This window comes from Salvia miltiorrhiza, chromosome 7 (genome assembly GCF_028751815.1).
Source record: "Salvia miltiorrhiza cultivar Shanhuang (shh) chromosome 7, IMPLAD_Smil_shh, whole genome shotgun sequence".
Lineage (NCBI taxonomy): Eukaryota > Viridiplantae > Streptophyta > Magnoliopsida > Lamiales > Lamiaceae > Salvia > Salvia miltiorrhiza.
In genome coordinates, this window is record NC_080393.1 from 8,014,795 (window position 1) to 8,037,102 (window position 22,308).

Here is a 22,308-nt window from a genome sequence, read left to right on the forward strand (position 1 = left end):
TTTAAATTACGATAATGATGTCTGTAAAACTAATAAAAATAAAAACACAAAAAAGTTACTGTATAGCGATAATACTTCAATTAATCTAACAATTTCCAAAATCTTCTTAAGTTTCTCAATAGGATACAAAGGCACAAGGTGACGACCAAAAAAGGCAATATTTTATACAAAAGTAAATGCTAAACCATGCTTATAAATTTCTCACGGAAATGTAAAGGCAACATTTTGTACTAGAATAAATGCTAAATCATACCTTCAAACTTGAGAAATTTAAATAGTGTGGGCGTAGGTGATTTTTTTTAATACGAAATAATCAGCAATGCAACATTTTAATATACTGGCTATAGATTTGGCACACCTATGAACCATAATTAGTGCCGTTTCCACATCAGGTTTAGTTGGCACGTTTCAAATTTTAGTAACTAGCTAGCCTATAGGTTAGTATTTTTTTTATTTTCTTTTAATTTATTATTTATTATTGTAAGCATTCAAAGCACAATAGACTAATTAGCCGACTATGGGATATAAAAAAATTAATACAAGGCGCGCCATATTTAAGACTCGAGCAAGCAAAAATGTCAAAAATTCATGCGACTGAATCATTATTTGAAACATTTGCATTTGTCAATATCTCATCTATATGGCCGAATATTGGACAGTCGACGTCAAAAATATTCTTGAGTTTTAGCCATATTGAATTATTAAACTAAGCTTAAAGTCATTATTATTTTTTAAATTATGATTGTTTGACTTAGAATCTAGATCAGTTTGTTTGCACCGCGTGCGGTCATGATTTTAAATAATTTAAAATGAAATATTCCAAAGAAAAAATCTTGGCGTTTTCATAGTCACCTATAATCTGGAATTAAAGATATGGTTCAAAAATCTCAACACAGTCACTCATAATTTAGAAATATCATTTCTAAGAATATTGGTAAATAGATGCTTTACTTATAAGAAGTCAAGGCAGACAATGTCTGGTCTGCTTGGGTAGTCATAGTGGACTTTATTAAATCAAATTATTTGTGATTTGGAGAAGAGGAATTAGATAAATAAAAAGAATATTTGTTTTCAGTTTGATCAGATGGTTTTCATGGTAAATGTTTAACCAGTGGGCTAAGTTAAAGTGGGAGGGGTAGGCTACAAACCTCTTTTAAAATACAAATTACAAACCATGAATTTTGAATAATCTTCTTCAAAATTCGTATAAATTTATTGTGAAAATATATGAATTCAAAAATTAAAATTACCTTCTTGTAGGATTTAACCCAAAATTATGAATTCATCCAATAAAATTATGAGTTCACCTTAGGTTTTCAAGATCTAAGGATTAAAAATAATTCCTAATTTATATTTTAAAAAATATTTTTGTTTTAGCCTAACCCCTAAGTTAAAATATGATGGTCATTTAATGATATTTTGCTTTGAATATAAATATAGATATAGATTCACCACATGTCTATAAACTATAGGTAATAGAGTTAATATACTAATTTCCACAATTCCATCCCCCATTTTTTTGAAAAAGACATGGAAAAGGAAAAAAAATTAAAAAAGAAGGAAAAATTAAAAGAAAACAGAACAAAATTAAGAACACAATAATTTTAAGAATATGGTTTGGGAAATATATTTGTGAGAAAAAAATAAAATAAATTATTTTAAGAAGTTTGAAGTAAAGTTTTTCTATAGATTTCTAAAAACGGTTGAACCTCAACATGAAATTTTGGCGACATCAGAGGATAGTACTTATTTTAAGAAGTACTTCCTCCGTCCCACGAATCTTGACACGTTTTCCTTTTTAGGCCGTCCCACGAATCTTGACACATTTCCAAATAAGGTAATAATTTATCACTTTATACTTTATTAACTACACACTTAAAACACTAATTTACAACTCCTTAATTCCCGTGCCGAAACCAAACGCGTCAAGATTCGTGGGACGGAGGGAGTACTACTATGAATTAAGGGGTACTCTCTTGATTGGGACAAACAGTATACTACTTTTGTTACTAACATTGTAATTTTTCAATAGAAAAATTGACTGTATTAGTGGATATAAGTGAATTGGATCAAAAAATTAAGAATAAATCCAATTCGTTATTACAAATTAAATTCATGAAAGATATGTGCTCTGTGTTTCTTCAAAGAAAAACTAGAACGCAAAATCAATAGCTTAATACTCCTATGGGCTATGGCAATGGCATGCAAATTTTCACCCATTTGAAGCGGGCTCTAATCTGGACTTTTTTACGGCCCGGGCTGGCCCAGGCCCACAACCAATAGCTTATTCTACGCCATACAAATTTACAGTACTACCCTCCCCGTCACAGGCGAAAGTGCGCGCCAACTTCTCTCACTCTTCTTTCTCGGCGTTGGAGCAGAGAAGTTCTACTGTCACCCTACAATGCCGGAGCTACCGGAGGTTGAGGCGGCGCGTCGGGCGCTGGCAGAGCACACCGTCGGGAAGAAGATAATAAAAGTGATTGTAGCTGATGATTCCAAAGTCATTGACGGTGTCTCTCCCAAGGACTTCGAGGCAGCGCTCGTTGGAAAAACTATCGTCGCCACGCATCGGAAGGGAAAGAACATGTGGATTGAACTTGATTCCCCTCCTTTCCCCTCTTTTCAATTCGGTACTGTTGCAATTATTGTCTTTTTGATTTTTTGTTAAACCCTAATTTCCAAGCATACCTGTCGTTTTCCGTTTGTTGAGTTATTACTAGTGCTCGATTTTTTGTTAATTTCATGACACTGGTGCATTTGCGTTCTTGTTACAATGTAGCTTGGTTGTATTTCGGTGTATTTTACAAATTTGAGAATTTGGTAGCTACTGGTTAACTTGGGCAAGTAGTTTAATTGGTTGATGATTTCCCTGCGTACAACTACAAGGATGCTTTATTTACAACATACCTGAAGCCTACTGCAACCCTATTGATGACATAGAACAATGATAAAAGGCTGCTGTTTTTGTGGCATGTGGTGAGTAGAAGGTTAGAGAACTTTGTTTCAAATAAAAGAAGTACAAAAGAGATGTACTCATGCAGTTATTGATCAAAAAGGATATCTTGTTATGTCATTGTTTGCTATTGCTAGTTTTGTCCTAGTACCATTTATTGGTTATTGGTTGAATTCTAACCCCTTCTGCAGTTTTGTATGAAATAATTAAGAGCCTCCTTTCTTCCGGTGAACTGAAGTCATGCATAGGTCGTAGAATCATGTGCTTAATGCACATTCAGTGGATTAGATAAATTGTGGCTATATATAATCTCGAAGTCATTGGTAGGTCCTCGTATCACTGGCTATGTGAAAGCCTGTAGCTGAGTGATCAAACTGGGAGGATGGTAAATAGTGTTTGCACTGGGTGCTTAGGAGTTTGTCAGAATGGAACAAGCAACACTTGGCTTATTTTTCTTTTGTCAATGTTATGTGTTTTGGGAAGATTCTTCTTTGCATTGCCCTCTCAATGAAATGATAATTGCTACACATTTTGTTTCTATATCTTGTTGGTAAGATTACCTACTTTCTGGAACCATATTCACAGAAAACTTAACAATAAACATATTGCATGTTAAAATATGATTTTTTTTACAATGCAACAGAAGTTTACTGTTGGTCAATCTTTCTATTCTGGCAAGCTAATATTTTAGTTCGGTTTGCTTGTATGCAAAGTTTAAGAACCAAAATGGGTTAAGAACTTGTGATTGGACTTAAGATTTCTTTCATTTGTTTCTTTCAGGAATGGCTGGGGCTGTATATATCAAGGGAGTTGCAGTCACCAAATATAAAAGGTAAGCAGACATTTTCTTTGTTGTTCATAATAATATCTAAGCGTGTCACATGTAGTTCTCTGAGAGTCAGGCTTACTTTGGATCTTACCATGCACTCTGACAGTTTGGTTGTCAGGCTTACTTTGGATCTTACCATGCTCTGACAGTTTGATTGTCTAACCTTGGAGGCTTTATCAACAAAAAGGGCAAAGTGTTACGTGGGTTCCGTCCTTGGGTTGATTCTTTTGGCTTGAAAGGAATAGAAGGATCTTTGAGGATAGAGATAAATCTTTAGAAGAGGTATGGGGTACTGGGATAGGATTAAGTGGATAGTTACTTGAGGGGTTTCAAATCCTAATCCTAATAAGTTTAATGCTCGTACCGTGCTAGAGTTAGGTAGTAGATATTGAAAGTTGTGTCGTAATGACTCTTCTCATTCTACCATCTTATAATAAAATTTTCTTTTTCTTACAAAAAGAATGAAAGAATAAATGAAGAAACAAATAGTGCTGACAGTGGAATTTGCCAATATGGCTCATGAGGCTGGCACAGTGGCTCTGTATAAAAATGAGCCAGCTGCATTTATTTTATTATGATGTTTTTGATTTGGCCATCATACCTAGTCTTGACTTTGTGGATGGTTTCTTATCTGAATCCTTTAGAGGAAATAAGTAGTTCAGTCTTCATGATTTGTGTTTTTACTTCGACTCAGTTAATTTCAGGAATATATGACACTAGAAATTAGACTGAAATACCTAACGTGTCTCCTTACTTTTACTGGTTATCCAAGAACTAAGGATATTAGACCAAATTTTTACTTACAAAAATGCTGTGGTTGATGGAAGAAATGAGGAGATGGATTAAAAATTATTTCAATCAGATGCTATATCATCATCTTTTGCCTATTTTATCATTTCTCAACTTCTTTGATAGTAATAATTTGTATTACATACGTTACCATTGACAGGTCTGTGGTGAAGGATACAGATGAATGGCCTTCCAAGTATTCCAAGTTATTTGTTGAAGTGAGATCCTGTTCCTTATTTGAATAAAATTGAAACTGCAAGCTCTTAATAAATAAAACTACAAACTTTTACATACTACATTACAGTCATTGCTTGACAAAATTCATAATGCGTACTGTACTTCAACGGAAAAAGTTAACAAAGTGTACTTGACATGCACATATTTATGTAAAGTGTTTAATTTGCATCAATCTACAACCATGCTGTAAGGGTCTTGGAACATCAATTCCTCTGTGCAATGTCGTGCATTAAGTGTCGCTGCTTATTATATTTGGAAAATAATCAAATATGCACATACACCAAAATTGATGTCCATATCCTGAATTATGTGATCTATTCATTTTTGGTTCAGCTTGCTGATGGTTTGGAATTCTCATTTACTGACAAGAGGCGGTTTGCTAAAGTTCGCCTGCTTGACAATGTAATATCTGAAACTGTAAACCAATCTGCAGACTGCATATATATTTTTTTAAATTTTGTTTATGTATATTTATTTTCGTCCTTCTCTTAACCATATCAAACTCAAATTTCAATATGAACGTGAGCTTTTACAGCCTGTTTCTGTTCCCCCAATCTCTGAGCTTGGGCCTGATGCATTAACGGAGCCCATGACAGAAGACGAGCTCTGCAACTCATTGAAAAAGAAGAACATTGGAATTAAGGCTCTTTTACTTGACCAGGTTTGAATGTTTTATGATGTATGAGTGAGTGAAATGTAAAGGCTATGCCAAGAATTTTCTTATGCTGTGCTTATTATGGTACTCTTTTTCCTTCGTGAGGTTTTCCCCATGTTGGGGGGGGGGGGGTTACAAGTTTTTAATGAGGCCATATAAGTACCTCTTCTTGAATCTTGGCTCCGGAGTATGCCCTCTTCTTGTATTCAGTTTGTACTTTGTTTTATTTAAAAATTTATTTACCCACCAAAAAAATGTGTGAATGCATTGATTTCTGACATTTGTTATTTGTAATTAATATGATACTTTGCTTAAGCTGAATCAGTTAATTAAGCATATTTTTTCACTTTTTTCCTAATATGGCGTTCTGTTAAGAAAGTTCAGTGTAATGATTAAGATCTACTCTTAATGTTTGTGCTTTTGTCACATGGTGGTGTTGGTTTATTAGATGTCTGTTCTTCTCTGCAGAGTTTTCTTTCAGGCATTGGCAATTGGATGGCTGATGAAGTTTTATACCAAGTTAGTCTGCTTTATTCTCTACCACCTGTATCCTTTTACCTGAGAAAAATCTGATGCAAAGTGCTGCTATAGAGTTCCTTGCTTTTGTCAGATTGATGACTGAATGCCTTCTTTTAGTTTAAACCTGGGGCTGTAATTTTCAGTTTCCGAGCAAGTATAAGCAGCAGTTTCAGTTCAAATTTCCACATATGGGCTTTTGCATGTATTTATGTTTTCACCTTTTAACCTTAAAATATAAATGGAAAAACTGTGACCACTGCATGTTTGATCAATTAATGGTGTTTGGACAGGCAAGAATTCATCCACTGCAAACTGCTTCCAGCCTGTCGAAAGAATGCTGTACAAACTTGCTCAAGTGCATTAATGAGGTATTATAGATATTGTCTACATATCTTTTAAGATTAAGCTTGCAACCATATGAATGTTACTGGAGACAATACTTTTAGGTTACAGACTTTGCCGTCAAAGTTGATGCTGACAGCCTTCGCTTCCCTACTGAATGGTTGTTTCATTTTCGCTGGGGCAAGAAACCAGGAAAAGTTAATGGTGAGATGTTTGGACATTTGTGATAAATTTGACATCAATGGTTTATTTTACAGGTAATTGAAAAGGCACTTGAGGTTGGGGCCGACAGTAGTCAGTTCCCTGATAATTGGATTTTCAATTCTCGGGAAAAGAAGCCCGGCAAGGCTTTTGTTGATGGTTGGCTCTCGACCTGTGTGGCATTTTGCTTCAATCTTTTATTACAAATATTGCAGTAATGTCAATGATTGAATTACTAGCTTAATTGGTGATACCAAATGATTTCTATTTATTTAAATGAGGATCTATGTATTTTCCTGGTTTCTTTTGGCTGAGTCATTCTTTTTTCCTCTCCAGTCTTTTGGTTTCACTTAGGCTTTGCCAATGCTTATATGATGATTGTGCATAATCATGTGGGTTCTAAAATTAAGAATGTGAAAAAGTTGACTGTAGAACTAATAATACCTCCATAAGTTTCAATATCTTGTAGCTGAAGTGAAATCACATGGTACCACTTTTCTTATGTTGGAAGAAAATGGGAAGCTGAAGCTCTTGACCTTGTGTTGCAACAGTTGATGTTACTTCCAATTTAGATGTTTCAGTTTCATTTCAGAAAGCTAAAAAAGATTTCTGTTTTTTCAGGGAAGAAACTTGACTTCATCAAAGCTGGTGGCAGGGTATGTCCACTTCAAAGCTAAGCATTTGATTTATTATTTATGGCGGCACTTTCTCCCTGAGATTCAATTCACATCTATTGCAGACAACAGCTTATGTCCCTGAGTTGCAAAAGTTGAGTGGCAACCAAGCTGTAAAAGAGACAGATAAAAGATCTAAGCGCACTAGTTCTGGAAAAGGTGGCGGTGTTGATGAGTCAGGATCGGAGGATGAGCCTATGGAACCAAAAGTTGCGAAAGGGAGGAAGAGTAGTAGTGCTAGTAAGTCCTCAAAGAAAAAGTCCAATGCCAGTGTTGAAGACTCTGATGGTGATGATGTACCTTCAAAGAGAAAAAGAGGGGCAAAGAAGCCTCCTGCAAAGAGCAAACCCAAGGGAGGCAAAAATGGAGAAGTGGAGCGGAGACAAACTAGAGGGAAAGGTGCTTCTGCAAAGAGAAAGCACGAGGAAAGTGATGACAACCTCAGTAATTCCAGTGAAAATGGAGTCGAGGATGAGGAGGAAGATGCTTAGAAGGTAATGAAGGCAAAAAGCTGCAGTAGCATCCCAGAAATGGCACTACAAAACAAGTAATCTACCAGAATATTATATCTGGCCTTTCTCCTTCCAAGTTCTGTGAAGGGGAGATGTAGGGTATCTAACAGAAAGAGGTGCTATTTTTTGTGTAATTTAGATTGATTGCTCTTTCTAATTTATGAGATTCTTAAACAGAATTAGTAGAGTAGTGTTTTGGGCCTAAGCAGCATTTATCATATGGTTTTGGATGGAAGGAATTTTGTACGCGTACAGTACAAGTGGTGTTTTTTGTACTGACTTCCACATGCATTGCTAATGACAATGCCGTGTTCAAAGTTATGGTATTTAGGTGTCTTATCATCTATGTAGTGCCACTTCAAGGCTTGCTTATTTGGCGGGAAAAGAATATACGTATAAATGTTTAGTTAATACTGTGTATTATGTACGGTAAATGTTGTGGTTTGTTTCTAGACAGACTTTTGCAATTAATGGCGATTATTCATATAAGAGTGCAGTTTTCATTTTTGGACACCATCCATATCCCACCACATAACATTATAATAAAATGGGTTATCTTTTTTATTCACAACACACTCATCTAGTAATTATTTTAATTAAACCTTAATTATAAAAAAGAAGAAAAGTATAATAATGCGGGTTATTTTTTTTACTCACAACACACTCACCTAGTATTATTTGAATTAAACCTTAATTACAAAAAAACAAAAATAAGAAAAGAGGGTTGTACGGTGCGGCCTTGAGCATTAGCAAGGTGTTGTTTGATATGATGATGATTAGTAGAATAGAGGTTTCCTTTTTTCTTCTTTAACCATTAACATATACACATAACATATATGGTACCTTAATTTACAAATTTTGGAGTTGAAGTGATACTGACTGACATTCGTCGAGATTTACATGGTATAAGATGCCAAAATCTACCAGTTCAGTTGTGGTAAGAGGCAATCTGCACTTCAGAAAAATACTCTCAAGGCGCCGACAACTTTCTCCGGCCTGTAAATATGAAATGTTGTTGAGAGGGTAGGAAAGGTTCATGTTTGCAGAAACGAACAATTTCCGAGAGATTGCTTACCAGTCCTCCTGCGGCATGTGGCCTGCACCTTCGATCACCTTAAGCTGTACTCTATCCGTGTTCCCTTTCTGGAATTCTTCAGCAACTGACTGCGGCAGATACTTGTCCGACATTCCCCAGGCAACCAGTATCGGTTTCTCCCAGCTGAAGAAGCCATACCAAGTATGTTTGAGAGACGAGAAAGGTATGGTGATAGAATCATCATGGAGAGATTGCTCGCCTCTTCTAAAAATTAAATTTTATGATCTAATGTGCTGAAATGTTAGTGCTATCGGAGACATGTATAGGAGGATTTCATATCTCTTTTTAGTTATTAGTGTAATAATATACCTTCCAGATGCAAATCCAGCTGATACTCGGCTGTTAATATCTTTAAAATTAGCTCTTTTGGTAGCCTCAAGCAAAGCTGTAACACCAAAAGGAATAGAATCAGTGAAACCAAGCAAATATTTAACCTATAATCTTTTGTCTTTCAAATGGCTTTGATAAGACAAGAAGCTACAATCGTTTTGGTTGGAAAACAACATTTTGCAGAGATAATGAGATACAAATAATATTATAACACATTCCTTTTAAAAAAATAATATCCTGAAACATAAATTTTATTTGCGAGTTGAAGTATAGTTTGCTGCATGAATCAGATATCATTCGAAACCAGAACTCAAAATAATCTATGGAAGATGGATGCCATGGGAAATTTGTACGCATAAAATTAGTTACAAGATAGGATGATATTACAAACCAAATCCAGGGCCACTGCTAGAGAGGTATGGCAACCGATATACATCTGCCTTTTCCAGCTTCAAGACATAGCTGCCATGAAAACATCTTTTATTAGTGATAACACAGTAACATAATGTAGATCTAACATCCAAGTAACTAATAAAGTTTCTCGACTCTGATTTTCATTGGCCACTTCTCTGCCAACTCACAAAAAACTGAAATTGGTAGTTTGTGTTCCTAATGTCAGGGGCAGTAAAATTGAGCTTTATCTGTTAAATGTAAGTTTAGTGCAAAAGTTTCTAATATCTTATGATGTTCATTTATCAGAATTAAAATCTCAAATCAGAAGTAGGCATCTCATTGAAAGTAAAGGTTTGAGGTCTCTTAAAATGGAAGAAAACTTTCTTGATACGTACGCGCTACCTGCTTCAATAAAACGCTCAGCCATAACTGCATTCTGGCAAGTGAATTCACCAAGAAGTGGAATCCTGGAAATTGGCAAAGAGGCAGACACATCTACTATCAGAAAACCAATAGATAAAACACACCAGTATTATGTAATAGAGGTTTGAGATGGTCGTTTCCATAGACAAATGCATTAATCGTTCAAGTAAGCATAAAACCTGAGCTGTTGAAATAGCCCGGGAAGCGGTGATGAGGTCGTCAATGGCGTGTTCAGGATTGCAAGCTTTGACACTCTGCTTTGATTTTTCAAAGCCCAAGTCAATCCATACGATCCCACAACAAATCCCTACAAAACGCAGGGAATTCACGTAAAATTTGCAGACATACTAGTTTCAAAAATATTATGAGGAAGCAGGACAAAGATCCAAACCTGAACTACTAGGTAAAAGGGATCAGTAAGCCCAAGAGTATCCAGTAATTTGTCAAACACTTCATGGAATTCTTCCTCTGTCAATTAAAATTTTCAGATTCTCGTCAACAAATCCAAAACTATTTGCCATATAATCGCAAAATGAAATAAAGGATCGGTAAGCTGCAAAACCTGTGTAGTCAAATCCATATCCAGCCTGTGGCTTGTCACTAAAACCAAATCCTATCCAGTCAGGTGCAAGGCAGTGAAACCCAGCATCCGACATCTACGAAACGATAGCCATGGAAATCAATAAAAGACAAACATAATTTGTTTAGAATTCAATGGTCACAAAAGATCATAAATCCCAAGACTCATTTAATGGCTGTAGTTGAACAAGAAAAATATGCTCAAAACACTATGTTGCAAAATCTATGAACTCAGTTATTAGATCAGCAGCAGTTACCTGAGACATAACAACTCGATAGCTGTACGACTGTGTTGGAGCACCATGGAGAAACACGATGGTTCCACGCCCTCTTTCACGCGATCCTGCAAAGGAAATGAACCAAATTTATCTGATTTCAACTGAAAAAAACATGTTGATGCGAGTGTGTTACCTGTTTCTCTTACAAACCATCGAAAACCTCCCGACTTAATGTAAGAGCCATATTCCTTTCCCTTGCCTTCTATTTTCTTTTATAAGAGAAATGACATCAAATACAAATATCAGTTCATATTCCCCAAATAGAAGCATAACGTCATCAATTTCACCAACATAACACTTAAATAAGAAACGAAAAAAATAAATTAGAGACAGATTAAGGGCATCTAAAGCATAATTTCACCTAAAATGTTAAATAATAATTACATAAAGCATTTGGCCGACGTTCCCGTCCTCGGCAGGGGATTCCGGTAGCTGAATGGCGCTGCGGCTGGAAGGATTATCGGTGACGAACCCAAACGGATTGAAAGCAGTTTCGTCATCGTCGTTTTTGGAAGCTTCCACGCTTATACGGGCGAATCGTTTCTGATTGAATAATTTATTAGATAAGAAAGTAGAAGTGGGCGGGGAGATGAGAGGCGGATGAGAGAGGAGAGAGAAAGGCATTGCGGCGGTGGAGAGGTGTGGCGAGTGGTGGAGGGACTTGGAATTTTAACGACCTCCAGCAGTCACTAACTACTCATCCTCAACTGAATCTCTCTGCTTTCGTATTATTTCGTTTTAATTTTTGTCTGCTAATGAATAATGGTGAATTGACCATATTACCCTCCTTCCACAACTCAATAATTATATTGTGCATGAATTGAGGTCAATCAAAATAGGTACTCTTCTGTTCAAGCTTCTATAGATTTCTATTGTTTCTACTCTACACAGATCTTATTTTAACTATCAGTAGAAATAGATGATCTATATATGTATGATAGATGCAAACTTATAAATACGTTAATAGAATTCGAATCTATGATTTTTAATGTTAAAAAATTTACTCCGTCATTTAACCGTGTCAATAAAATATGTATTTCATTATTTATTTTATATTTAAGAGAGGGATTTTATCTCTCTTTTAATCTTAATTGTAGACATTATACATATTAAAAGATGTCATATGTATTTTGTAATTTTGCTCTTCACTAGTTTTAAAATCCATAAAAAAAGTGTTTGATTATGGATTGGTGGGTTAAAATAAAACTAGTGAATTTGGATGATAAAATGCCAAAAGACAAAAGAGGTTTAAATGATTATGTAGCAAGAAATAGCTTCTAATAAAATGTCGAAAAACGATAAATCAATGTAAAATATAAAATAAAATAAAATAAAATAATTTATAAAAATGATAGTTTAGATTGCATTCTCTTTAATTATAAATTTATCATGAAATAAATGAGAAATACAAAAATATGATTATTTTTTATCAGACTACTTTTATTCAATTTTATATTCTCAAATGAGAAAAACATGAGAAAATGTACTCCATGTAAGAAGAAATGTATCAAAAATACATTCCGAAAAGAAAAGAAAAAAATATATAAAAAATAAGATAAAGCAAATAGCAAAAATGTCCTCCCCAGCCCCAGGAAACAAATTCTGATTTTGGTAGTTGGAAAAAATTGGAAAGACCTGAAAATGCAAGGGCCTACAAATAAAATAACTGATGAGCTACGGAAAAGATACTAACCTCTCAGACTTTGACGCAACCAGACGTCAACCTCTCCTCCACCAATGGCCGACGCCGCCGTCTTATCTCCCGCCGGTGACGGCCTATCGTCTAATTCCGGCATCGAAATTACCGTAAGACTTTACTAGTTATTTACTCTCGATGCCGTTAACTGCGATTTATTGACCGCCTGAGGACTGTATCACACCTCTCCCTTTCCCCAATTCGGTGCCCTAATTTTTTTTTAATCATTTCCTTTTCTATGAATGCCAAACATCGTCGCTGGGGAATTCATATAATTTTTTAGCTTTTAACGTTTGTATTTTCTCTTTGTTTTTTTATGCATGCATTTGCTTTGTGATTCATCTACGTGAATTTGCTGTATCAACCTCATTTTTATTTACTTCTGCGTTTAACAGACATGTCATTACCTGCAGCAGATCTCAGTAGAAACTGAAAAATGGAAAAATGTTATTGCTCGAAAGTTATCTTGCTTGTTTGCTAGATATCACAATGTAGATTGCAATTTGTGGTTTTTGTGAAATCTGTCTCTGCTACTAAGTTGAGTAGATGCTATGCGTAGAAAAACACACTAGCAAGGGCCCGATGCAAGAAAATAGTTTGTGGGTGCTAAAATTGATAATTTCCAGACATGAGGGGTGTTAAAATAAAACAAAAATCGGTGGTGTCATAATTTTAAGTTAAAAATTTTGGTTGGGGTTGCTGGAGCTCCCCAAGTACCCTCTTGATATTAGGTGTTGATAGCAAACGGTATTTTTCGGCCAATACACGGGTATGTGTGTGTGGGTGATAGCGAAAATATTGCTTACTGGATCCAGAAGTAGCATACATAAAAACTAACCTTTTGTTTTCCTTCTTGTTTTTCGATCATTAGTATCTTTTTAGGAAAAAAACTATCTTGTTTGTGGTGCGTGACTACTTGCTCGTATTAGTCTCATTAGGGCTCTGGTTCTCTTTCCATATGTGTCAACTTAGTATACTTTTTTGCTGTTGCTGTTGCATTTTCGTGTTAGGTGGATGAAACTTCTGAAAACAGTGAAGAACTGCTGGATGAAGGAGTGGAAGGCTTCAAGATTGAAGCCCCTGATCTTCGAACTGAAGACAGCAAAATGCTTAAACTCAAGAGCAATGATCTTGAGAATGCCATTCAACAAGTGCTTGGAATTGGAAGAGCTGACCTTGAGAATGATGGCAAGCAGGTGCTCGGCATTCATAATGTGGACCTTCAAGATGAGAGTGAGAATGTGCTCGAATTTGAGAGGAATGGCCACGAGAGCAACCGTGAGAAAATGCTTGAGATCCGAAGCAATGACAGGGACAGCAGCAGTGACCAAATGCTTGGTATAACTGGCAATGAAGCGGGTGCTCAAAATGATCATACACTTGGAAAGTCATATCTCCCACCTGTCGAGGGAATGGAGTTTGAATCATATGATGATGCCTATAACTACTACAACTGCTATGCCAAGGAGCTTGGATTTGGTATCAGGGTCAAATCTTCATGGAAAAAACGTAACAGCAAAGAGAAGCGTGGGGCAGTACTCTGTTGCAACTGTGAGGGCTTTAAAACAATGAAAGAAGCATGTACTCGAAGAAAGGAAACAAGGACGGGGTGTCTGGCAATGATAAGGTTGCGGTTGGTGGAGTCAAACAGATGGAGGTTGGATGAAGTAAAACTAGAACATAACCATTTATTTGATCATCAGAAAGCTCAAAACTCCCGGTCACATAAGAAGATGGAAGCAGGGATCAAGAGGAAGTCGGGATCTGCTGTTGATGTGGAAGTAAAAACAATTAAGCTTTATCGAACTCCAGCTGTTGATGCTGTGGGTTATGGAAGCTCAAGTGAAAGAGATTTCGGCCACCACACGGATCAGTTGAAACGTTTGAAATTTAGAAATGGTGATCTTGAAGCTCTTCACAATTATTTTCATCAGGCCCAGCTTGCTGACCCGAACTTCTTTTACATTATGGATTTAAACGATGAAGGGTATGTGAGGAATGTTTTCTGGATCGATTCCAGGTCAAGGGCTGCCTATGGCTATTTTGGTGACGTGGTAGTTGTTGACTCAACATGCCTGTCAAATAAGCATGATATTCCACTGCTGTCATTCAGTGGATTGAATCACCATGGTCAATCTGTGTTAATGGGTTGTGGACTGCTCGCTGAAGAAACCTTCGAGACTTATGTTTGGTTATTGAGAGCATGGCTGACATGTATGTTGGGACGTCCTCCACAAACTATAATTACAGACCAATGCAAGGCATTGCAGGGTGCAATCTCTGAGGTTTTCCCAAGGGCTCATCATTGTCTCCATTTACCACGTGTAATGCAGAGCATTCACGAAAAATTAGGGGAGGTGGGTGAGTCGCAAGTATTTCAAACAATATTAAACCGAACAGTGTACAGCTCAATGAAGATAGAAGAATTTGAAACGGGCTGGGAGGAGATGATTCAAAAATTTTCCATCAGAGATCATGAATGGCTCAATAGCTTGTATGAAGAGCGAGAAAGATGGGCTCCAGTTTACTTGAAAAACTCCATTTTCGCTGGAATATTTACTTATCAGCCTGGTGAATACGCAAATCCATTTTTTCATGGCTATTTAGATGATCAAATGACCTGGACTGAATTCTTCAAGGTTTACGAATTACTTCAACAAAAAATGATCCAGAGGGAAGCTCTTGATGATGTCGAGTCGAGAGAGTTTAGACCAGTGTTAAGAACTAGGTGCAGTTATGAAACGCAGGCCTCTGAACTCTATACCAAAGAGATATTCTTGAAGTTCCAAGAAGAGGTGGCGCTGATGCCTGGTTGTTTCAGTGTGACTCGTGTTCATGTAAACGGGCCAATAATCACATGTATGGTTAAAGAACGAGACGATGGAGGAGATGCAAGGGAAGCACGGAACTTTGAAGTTGTGTATGATAAAATAGGCATGGAGGTTCGTTGCATTTGTTGTTGCTTCAGTTTCAGAGGATATCTATGCAGGCATGCGTTGACCATCCTGAAATACAACGGGGTGGAGGAGATCCCCGGCCAGTACATCTTGACGCGGTGGAGGAAGGACATGAAACGCTTGTACATTCCTGATCTTGGCTCCAACAGTATCGACATTAGCAACCCTGTGCAATGGCACGAGCATCTGTATAGACGCGCCATGCAAGTAGTTGCGGAAGGGATGGCATCGCAGGATCATCATATGGTTGCGTGGCAAGCATTCAAGGAATCGCTCAATAAGGTTCGGCTTGCTGCAGAGAAACCTGTGTAGTGTAGAGTATAGTAGAGTAGCAATATAGGGAATGTACAGTTATAAAATCTTACTAATTGTATATACATTGATTCTCCTGGCTCTTGTTTATTATACACAGAATAGTTTGCGACACATGGCTGAAATGATGGTTATTTTCACGTCAATTTATTTGTATTGCTAAAGTGAATACATATACATTTTTGACGAGAATCCAACACGATTAAGTTCTTTGGGTTTAAGACATGTTTTGGTTGTTCCCGTTTAAATTAAAAACATATTTTGATTAATGGTTGGGTAAAGTAACGAGGAGCTGAAGGTGGTGGTGAGATTTTCACATTCATGTTTAATCACAAAATATAGGGGCCTAATCGAAATACCACTAAAATGTAGGGGCCTAAATGTATAAATTTTTATGAAATTAATTGGACGGGAACAAAAGTTTGCAAGGGTACATCCGACAATTCGACCAAAATTGCGAAGATGTGATAATGTGAACCGGAGGCACTGCTTTGTCTGTACAACCAACCACATCTGAAGGACTGCTCCACCGCCGGACCGCCGCGATTTCCCGGCCGCGCCGCCGATTAAATATCGCCATTAGTCGAGAGTAAGCATATCCCTCTGTGTGCGTGATCCTATTTGCATACGTATTTAAATTGTATATTGATTTTCTGAAGGCAGGGATTTTGTGACTGTAGAATGATTCGCTTTTGAATCTCAATGCTTCACCTTTTTTTTATTCTAGTGACTTGTTTTTCGGATTCAAGGTCGAATTACGAGTGTTTTTCTTTTCTTTTTGAAATTAATACTGGAGCTTAGACTTTAGGTGACAAATAAAGTTAGCAAATCGTATTATATGATTATTTTTAATATTCAAGTGAATCAACCATAATTAATCATTTTTCTAAGCTACATGGAGTTACGATTTTCGTTGCTTCTGATTAAATTGGAACTATCATTCGAAGATAATGGAAAAAAAATGAAACCTTTTTTTTTTAAGTAAAAAAAAAAATGATTGTCTGTTATCTTGGCATTTGGATAAAATAAAAAGTTGCTTCAGCTGAATGTGGTGCTGGAGCTGGGAACTTTGCTGTTTCTTTTCTCTCTCACCCTCAGAGAATTATAAACTTCGGTCAGAAGCTTATTGGCCCAATTATGGCAATTAGTCGTTTTGATACTCAAATATGTCGAAATTGTTAGCTGGATTTGTTGAAGCTGTGTTTTTTGGTTCCAATTCTATCTTTCCTTGTGAGTAGGTGAAGTCTACTTTCCATCTGTTAATTGATCTGCGATTTCCTAGTGTCTAGATACATTATGTTTACTTGAATTTGCAATTTTCACACGAATTTTAGAATATTGCAATTACAAGAACACTTTTTTTGATTTTTCGCAACTGCAACATCTCCATTTTTTTCTGTGGTAAAACTACTTCTTTCCTAGCTACTGGTTCTTATGTTGTAATTTTGCTTCCAATAGATGGATGACGTTTCTCTCAATAGCGAACCTACGTATGATGAGGAGGCTGAGGAATTTGAGATTGATGGAGAATGTGCAATGACAGAATATGTTGGCCAAACTGGCGACGTTTTACAAGGTGATAATCCTCTGCCTCCTGCTGTTGGGATGGAATTCGAGTCCTACGATGATGTTTATTTCTTTTACAATTGTTATGCAAAACAACAAGGATTCGGAGTAAGAGTAAGTAATACATGGTATAGAAAGAGCAAGGAGAGATACAGAGGAAAATTAAGCTGCAGTAGCGCGGGGTTCAAGAAGAAAACCGATGCCAACCGGCCAAGACCTGAAACTCGGACTGGCTGTCCTGCAATGATCAAATTTAGGTTGATGGATAACAAGAGGTGGAGAATTATAGAAACTGAACTAGAGCATAACCATCTAACCAGTCCGACTAATGATAACATTTATAAGTCTCATAAGATAATGGATCTTGGAAGTAAGAGGCCCTTGCCAATAAATGGCGCTGACGAAGTTCAAAGAATTAGGTTGTTTAGAACTGTGGTCATTGATGCGGAGGATAATGGGGTTTCAAATTTTGATGAAGGTGATTTTAGGGATAATATTGATCAGGGTGATAATAAACTGAAGCTCAAACTGGGGGACTCTCAGGAAATGCTCAAGTTTTTTACGAGGATGCAGTTGAATGATCCTAGTTTCTTTTACATGATGGACATTAATGAAAAAGGATGTTTACGCAATGTTTTCTGGGCTGAAGCAAGGTGCAGGGCTGCCTACAGTTATTTTGGTGATGTTTTATTTGTTGATACTACAACTTTAATAGAAAACTATGAGGTTCCGCTGGTGGTATTTACTGGTATCAATCACCACGCACAGACTGTGCCACTAGGTTGTGGTTTGGTTTCAGGTCAGACTGTCGAGTCCTTTGTATGGCTGTATAGAGCATGGCTAACATATATGGTCGGACGGCCTCCACAAACCATCGTTACCAGCGAGTGCAAAGCCTTGCAGACTGCTGTTGGTGAGGTTTTCCCAAGAGCATCTCATTGTCTTTCTTTGACAAATATTATGAAGATGGTTTTGCACGAACTAGCGCCTCTGGAGGAATACGAGGTAATCAGAAATGGGCTTACTAGAGCGGTTTATCACTCGCTGAGATCAGATGAGTTTGAAGCAGCTTGGGAGGACATGGTGCAGAGCCATGGACTTAAGAATTATAAGTGGCTTCAAAACTTATTTGAAGATCGTAAGCGGTGGGTCCCAGTCTATCTGAAAGAGATCTTTTTTGCAGGAATGTTTCCTGTAAAAGAGAATGAGAGATTGGCTTCACCTTTTCAGGAATATTTGAGCCAGCATACTTCACTTAGAGAGTTTCTTTGTAGTTATGATCGAGCTCAGCAGGATATTTACCAGAGAGAAACATTATCTGACATAGAGTCTAATAAATCAAGTTGTCTGCTGAAGTCAAGTTTGTTTTTCGAATTGCAGCTCTCAAAATTATACACAAAGAACATATTTGAACATTTTCAAGATGAAGTGGAGGGTGTGTACTCATGTTATAATATAAGGCAGACGAACATTGAGGGGTCGGTTGCGACTTTTATAGTGAAAGAAGACATCCAAGTCGAGGAAAACAGGAAGGAAACAAGAGACTTCGAGGTGGTATACAATACTTCTGATGTTGAGGTGCTGTGTGTGTGCGCGCTATTCAACTTCAGGGGTTATTTGTGCAGACATGCCTTATGTGTTATCAACCAAATCGGATTGGACGAAATTCCACCTCAATATATCCTTGCACGGTGGAGGAAGGACATCAACCGTAGTTACACTTTTGATTACAGATTAAACGGTATTGATATCAATAACCCTGTGCATAGATATGATAACTTGTACAGGAGTGTTGTGAAGGTGGTCGAGGACGGAAGGAAATCACATGATCGATACAGGTTCGTTACTCAATCCTTGGAACAGATGATGAACAAAGCTCATATCCAAGATGATTATCCAACAAATGCCGTATAGATTATGTGCGCTGTTCCTTTAAAACCTAACCAAATATGCAAGGCAGACACAATAATCGCGGCAAGCGTGTGAGCAATTGCCACAACCATGCTTGGGTGCGTCGTTAGCATAGGAATATCATTTACGTATGTATATGCAGGTACGCAATATAGAATTTAACATTTTACTATTGATTTATTGCTTCGAAGTGAACATTCTCATGGTGCTTGATGTTCATATTTTTTGTGAATTTTGTGTGTGTTGCACGTTGTACATGTAAATATGCTATTAGTCAGAGAATAAATAATAATTTTGGTGATTTTCTATGTATACGGTTTTTTCATCTTCATGTAGTGTCAGATTTAGCAACAGTTGCGTTTATTTATTTTGAGAAGTAACATCATGGTGCATTTTTTGTCCTTGATTCATATGATCTCTGGAAACAATTATATTATTGGTATTTTAAATTTTAATGCAAACAAATTGTATATATATGGTGCATAGTATTAGCTGAAAATATTGTGCGAACAAATTGAGTTGAAAGAATATATTGTCAAAACACTTCTAGTTTTCAATGAACTTAAAATTGATAATTACTTAATTAGTTATATTGCTCAAGAGTTCTTGTAAATAAAGATCTAAATAGTGATGTAACTAAGTAAGTCTCTGCATGAGTTAGATTTGTTTTCATGTTATCTCATTTGGGTTAAAAGTATCATCTCATTTTTGTTGGTCAGATGTATATACAACTTTAAATGCTAAGAAAAATAAGCTACTCTATACAACATTTATCGACATACTTAAATACTTTACTGTTTATTCCATGATCTCTTTCACTTATCTAAAATATCTAAAAAACAAATATGATTGCTCTGCTTATGAATATGATGCATCAGAGCCTAAAACAAGTGAGTGTTTGAGTTGATGAAAAATGTCCAGTAATTGACAAATGTAGACAGAAAAATGCAAATTCAATAACACCACAAAACATTACCAAAGCATTTGGTTTCTTTTTTCAGTAGTATTGTTATAATCAGCATGAGCTCAAGTTGTAAGTTGTAAGAAGCAGAAATGGTCGTCAGGCTCAGGTGGAGCCGGTGTCGAGCACAGGCAGCCTGCAATGCAGACTGAATGAGTTATCGGTGAGCCTGGTTCCCGGTACAAAGAACTGGAAGAACAGCATGAGGCAAGCACTCTGCGGAGCAATCCCGAAGAAGGCGCAGTCGGGCTTTGCCAAGCTACACTGCAGACTCTTGAAGAAATGCTTCACGCTCACTTGCACACTCATCGCATCCCCCCTCTGCACGCCTCTCTCCGCCCTAATCTGCGCGCTCACCCCCTCGTCCTCCGCCACCGGATCCGCCCTCTCCCCTAAAACCCTCAGCTTCCTGAACTCCGCCCCAAGCGAGATCAGCGAGGTCGAGATCTGCAAATGCAGGTCACCGTACTTGCTCACCGAGACCCCCATCACGTCGCCCACGTGCTTCATCCCGTCCACGAAGTTGTGCAGCGAGTTCAGCTCCGGCGCCATGACGAGGGTGGCCGGGAGCTGCTCGCAGCTCTCAACGGCGAGGTGCAGCTCGTGGACGTCGGCGCGGGAGAGGGGTTTGGAGACGGGGACGTCCTGGACGACGGCGGATTTGTGGCCCCGGGCCTCGAAGGTGAGGAAGGGCGTGGCTTGGGTGGAATTGGGGGGGAGCTTTTTGACGAGCTTGATGAGGAGGGCGTTGGAATTGGCGTCGCGGATGGCGAGGACGGAGCGGAGGGCGCGGTGGAGGAGGGAGAGGTCGACGGAGAAGGCGATGCGGTCATCGTTGTTGCTGGAGATGCGGTAGTCGTGGAAGAGGGATTCCTTGCTGAATTGGGCGACGGAGTGGACGCCGTCGGCGGAGAGGAGGTTGTGGAGGAAGAAGGCGTGGTCGCGGGTCAGGTAAAGGTGGCAGACCCGCCCCATTTTGTCCAGGGCGGGTAGGATCCGTTTCTCCAGGAGGTTGATGCCGTTTTCTGTGAGGAAGGCTTTGAATTTCATGTTGATTGGTGTGGGTCGCAGAAATTGGGGAAGAAGATGAAGACACAGAAAGGGTTTTGGGAAATGGAGGGAACGTTTTTATTTGATTATTGGATTTTATGTTTGCCGCCTAATACTTTTTTTCCCCCTTTTTGTTTTTTCTGTTCAACTTTACTACTAGTATGAGAATTGGTAGACTCAATAACATGATCGAAACCTTATTTAACCTTACAATATTTTTCAAGATATAGATAAGGAATCAAATAATAATAATCTAGTTAAATATTTCAATGAAATTATAAGATGAGATTAAATATAATTGCAATAAAGTGAATTTGTTGAAATTTACATATTTATATTATGAGTATAACTTTCTTCATAAAAGTAGTAATTCTTCAGTCGACTTTTAGAAACGAGTTCACCAGAATGCAATCAACATGAATTGAAATAAACAAGAGAGTATTGGAAAATATTACAAAAGCTACCAAACTATTTTCCTCGTTGAATTTTGAAGCAGGAAGTAGATTAACATGAGTGTATATAGAAATCGTCTAGTCTTTCATGTCGTCACTCAATCTCTGAAGAAAATTATGGTCTTGAAGAATTGATTTATTGATTTGAACACCTTGTTTGGGTTCTGAAATAGGATGTTTGTTAACATTTGGTTTTCAAAATATGAATGTTTTCATGTGCTTGTATTGTATTTGACAGCAGCACAACACATACAAATAGGAACAGAGTATTGTATTGTTAAAGTTGAAATGATTCATGTGTGACTCACATATGTTGAGTAAACAATGTGAAATCATGATGTATTTATTAGGTCAGTTTTGTTGTGACTATTTTGCACTGCTTTTGATTATTTTTGTATCAGTTGCGTAGTTGAATATACCTCTACTTGTTACCAGTTAGTAGTAATTAATTCATTAATCGAAAGAAACAAGTTGAGCAAATGCAATTGCTGTGAATTTAATATGATGAACTCAAAGCCAAGAAGTTCCGATCATTCACTTCACCAACTAGATAATAGGAGGGGCTGGGGCGTTCTACTCTTTCACCTTAA

At 37.3% G+C, this 22,308-nt stretch overlaps 5 protein-coding genes across 9 annotated transcripts; 3 read left to right on the forward strand and 2 right to left on the reverse strand.

Annotated features, from left to right (window-relative positions):
• Nucleotides 1–2,135: 2,135 nt before the first annotated feature.
• On the forward strand, nt 2,136–8,125 carry LOC130992263 (formamidopyrimidine-DNA glycosylase). Of its 3 annotated transcripts, XM_057916818.1 has the most exons (11): nt 2,307–2,633; nt 3,737–3,788; nt 4,735–4,792; nt 5,145–5,213; nt 5,347–5,472; nt 5,935–5,985; nt 6,276–6,353; nt 6,432–6,524; nt 6,585–6,687; nt 7,150–7,184; nt 7,268–8,125. In XM_057916818.1, the coding sequence occupies exons 1-11, from the start codon at nt 2,405–2,407 to the stop codon at nt 7,691–7,693; spliced, it is 1,320 nt and encodes a 439-aa protein (XP_057772801.1). In that variant the 5' UTR covers nt 2,307–2,404; the 3' UTR covers nt 7,694–8,125. The 3 variants fall into 3 exon arrangements, with proteins under 3 accessions (XP_057772799.1, XP_057772801.1, XP_057772800.1); XM_057916816.1 differs by lacking the exon at nt 6,432–6,524 and having other exon boundaries at nt 2,136–2,633; XM_057916817.1 differs by lacking the exon at nt 6,585–6,687 and having other exon boundaries at nt 6,432–6,531.
• A 365-nt stretch (nt 8,126–8,490) lies between these two features.
• LOC130992264 (uncharacterized) lies at nt 8,491–11,538 on the reverse strand. Of its 2 annotated transcripts, none has more exons than XM_057916819.1 (11): nt 11,198–11,538; nt 10,947–11,022; nt 10,793–10,878; nt 10,519–10,612; nt 10,348–10,424; nt 10,136–10,263; nt 9,929–10,000; nt 9,532–9,602; nt 9,120–9,195; nt 8,790–8,933; nt 8,491–8,710 (listed from the first exon to the last, which is right to left on the reverse strand). In XM_057916819.1, the coding sequence occupies exons 1-11, from the start codon at nt 11,435–11,437 to the stop codon at nt 8,671–8,673; spliced, it is 1,104 nt and encodes a 367-aa protein (XP_057772802.1). In that variant the 5' UTR covers nt 11,438–11,538; the 3' UTR covers nt 8,491–8,670. The 2 variants fall into 2 exon arrangements, with proteins under 2 accessions (XP_057772802.1, XP_057772804.1); XM_057916821.1 differs by having other exon boundaries at nt 11,175–11,304.
• An 860-nt stretch (nt 11,539–12,398) lies between these two features.
• On the forward strand, nt 12,399–15,892 carry LOC130992265 (protein FAR1-RELATED SEQUENCE 8-like). Its single transcript, XM_057916822.1, has 2 exons — nt 12,399–12,619; nt 13,520–15,892. Exons 1-2 carry the CDS (start codon nt 12,551–12,553, stop codon nt 15,776–15,778), a joined length of 2,328 nt encoding a protein of 775 aa, XP_057772805.1. The 5' UTR covers nt 12,399–12,550; the 3' UTR covers nt 15,779–15,892.
• Nucleotides 15,893–16,112: 220 nt separating this feature from the next.
• LOC130992266 (protein FAR1-RELATED SEQUENCE 6-like) lies at nt 16,113–21,479 on the forward strand. 2 transcript variants are annotated; one of them, XR_009091265.1, is made up of 3 exons: nt 16,113–16,367; nt 17,237–19,397; nt 20,257–21,479. XR_009091265.1 is itself a non-coding variant. In XM_057916823.1 (2 exons), the coding sequence occupies exon 2, from the start codon at nt 17,237–17,239 to the stop codon at nt 19,256–19,258; it is 2,022 nt and encodes a 673-aa protein (XP_057772806.1). In that variant the 5' UTR covers nt 16,113–16,367; the 3' UTR covers nt 19,259–19,567. The 2 variants fall into 2 exon arrangements, 1 of the variants encoding a protein (XP_057772806.1); XM_057916823.1 differs by lacking the exon at nt 20,257–21,479 and having other exon boundaries at nt 17,237–19,567.
• On the reverse strand, nt 20,159–21,266 carry LOC130992267 (checkpoint protein hus1). The gene has a single exon (XM_057916824.1). The coding sequence runs from the start codon at nt 21,264–21,266 to the stop codon at nt 20,322–20,324; it is 945 nt and encodes a 314-aa protein (XP_057772807.1). The 3' UTR covers nt 20,159–20,321.
• Nucleotides 21,480–22,308: the final 829 nt, after the last annotated feature.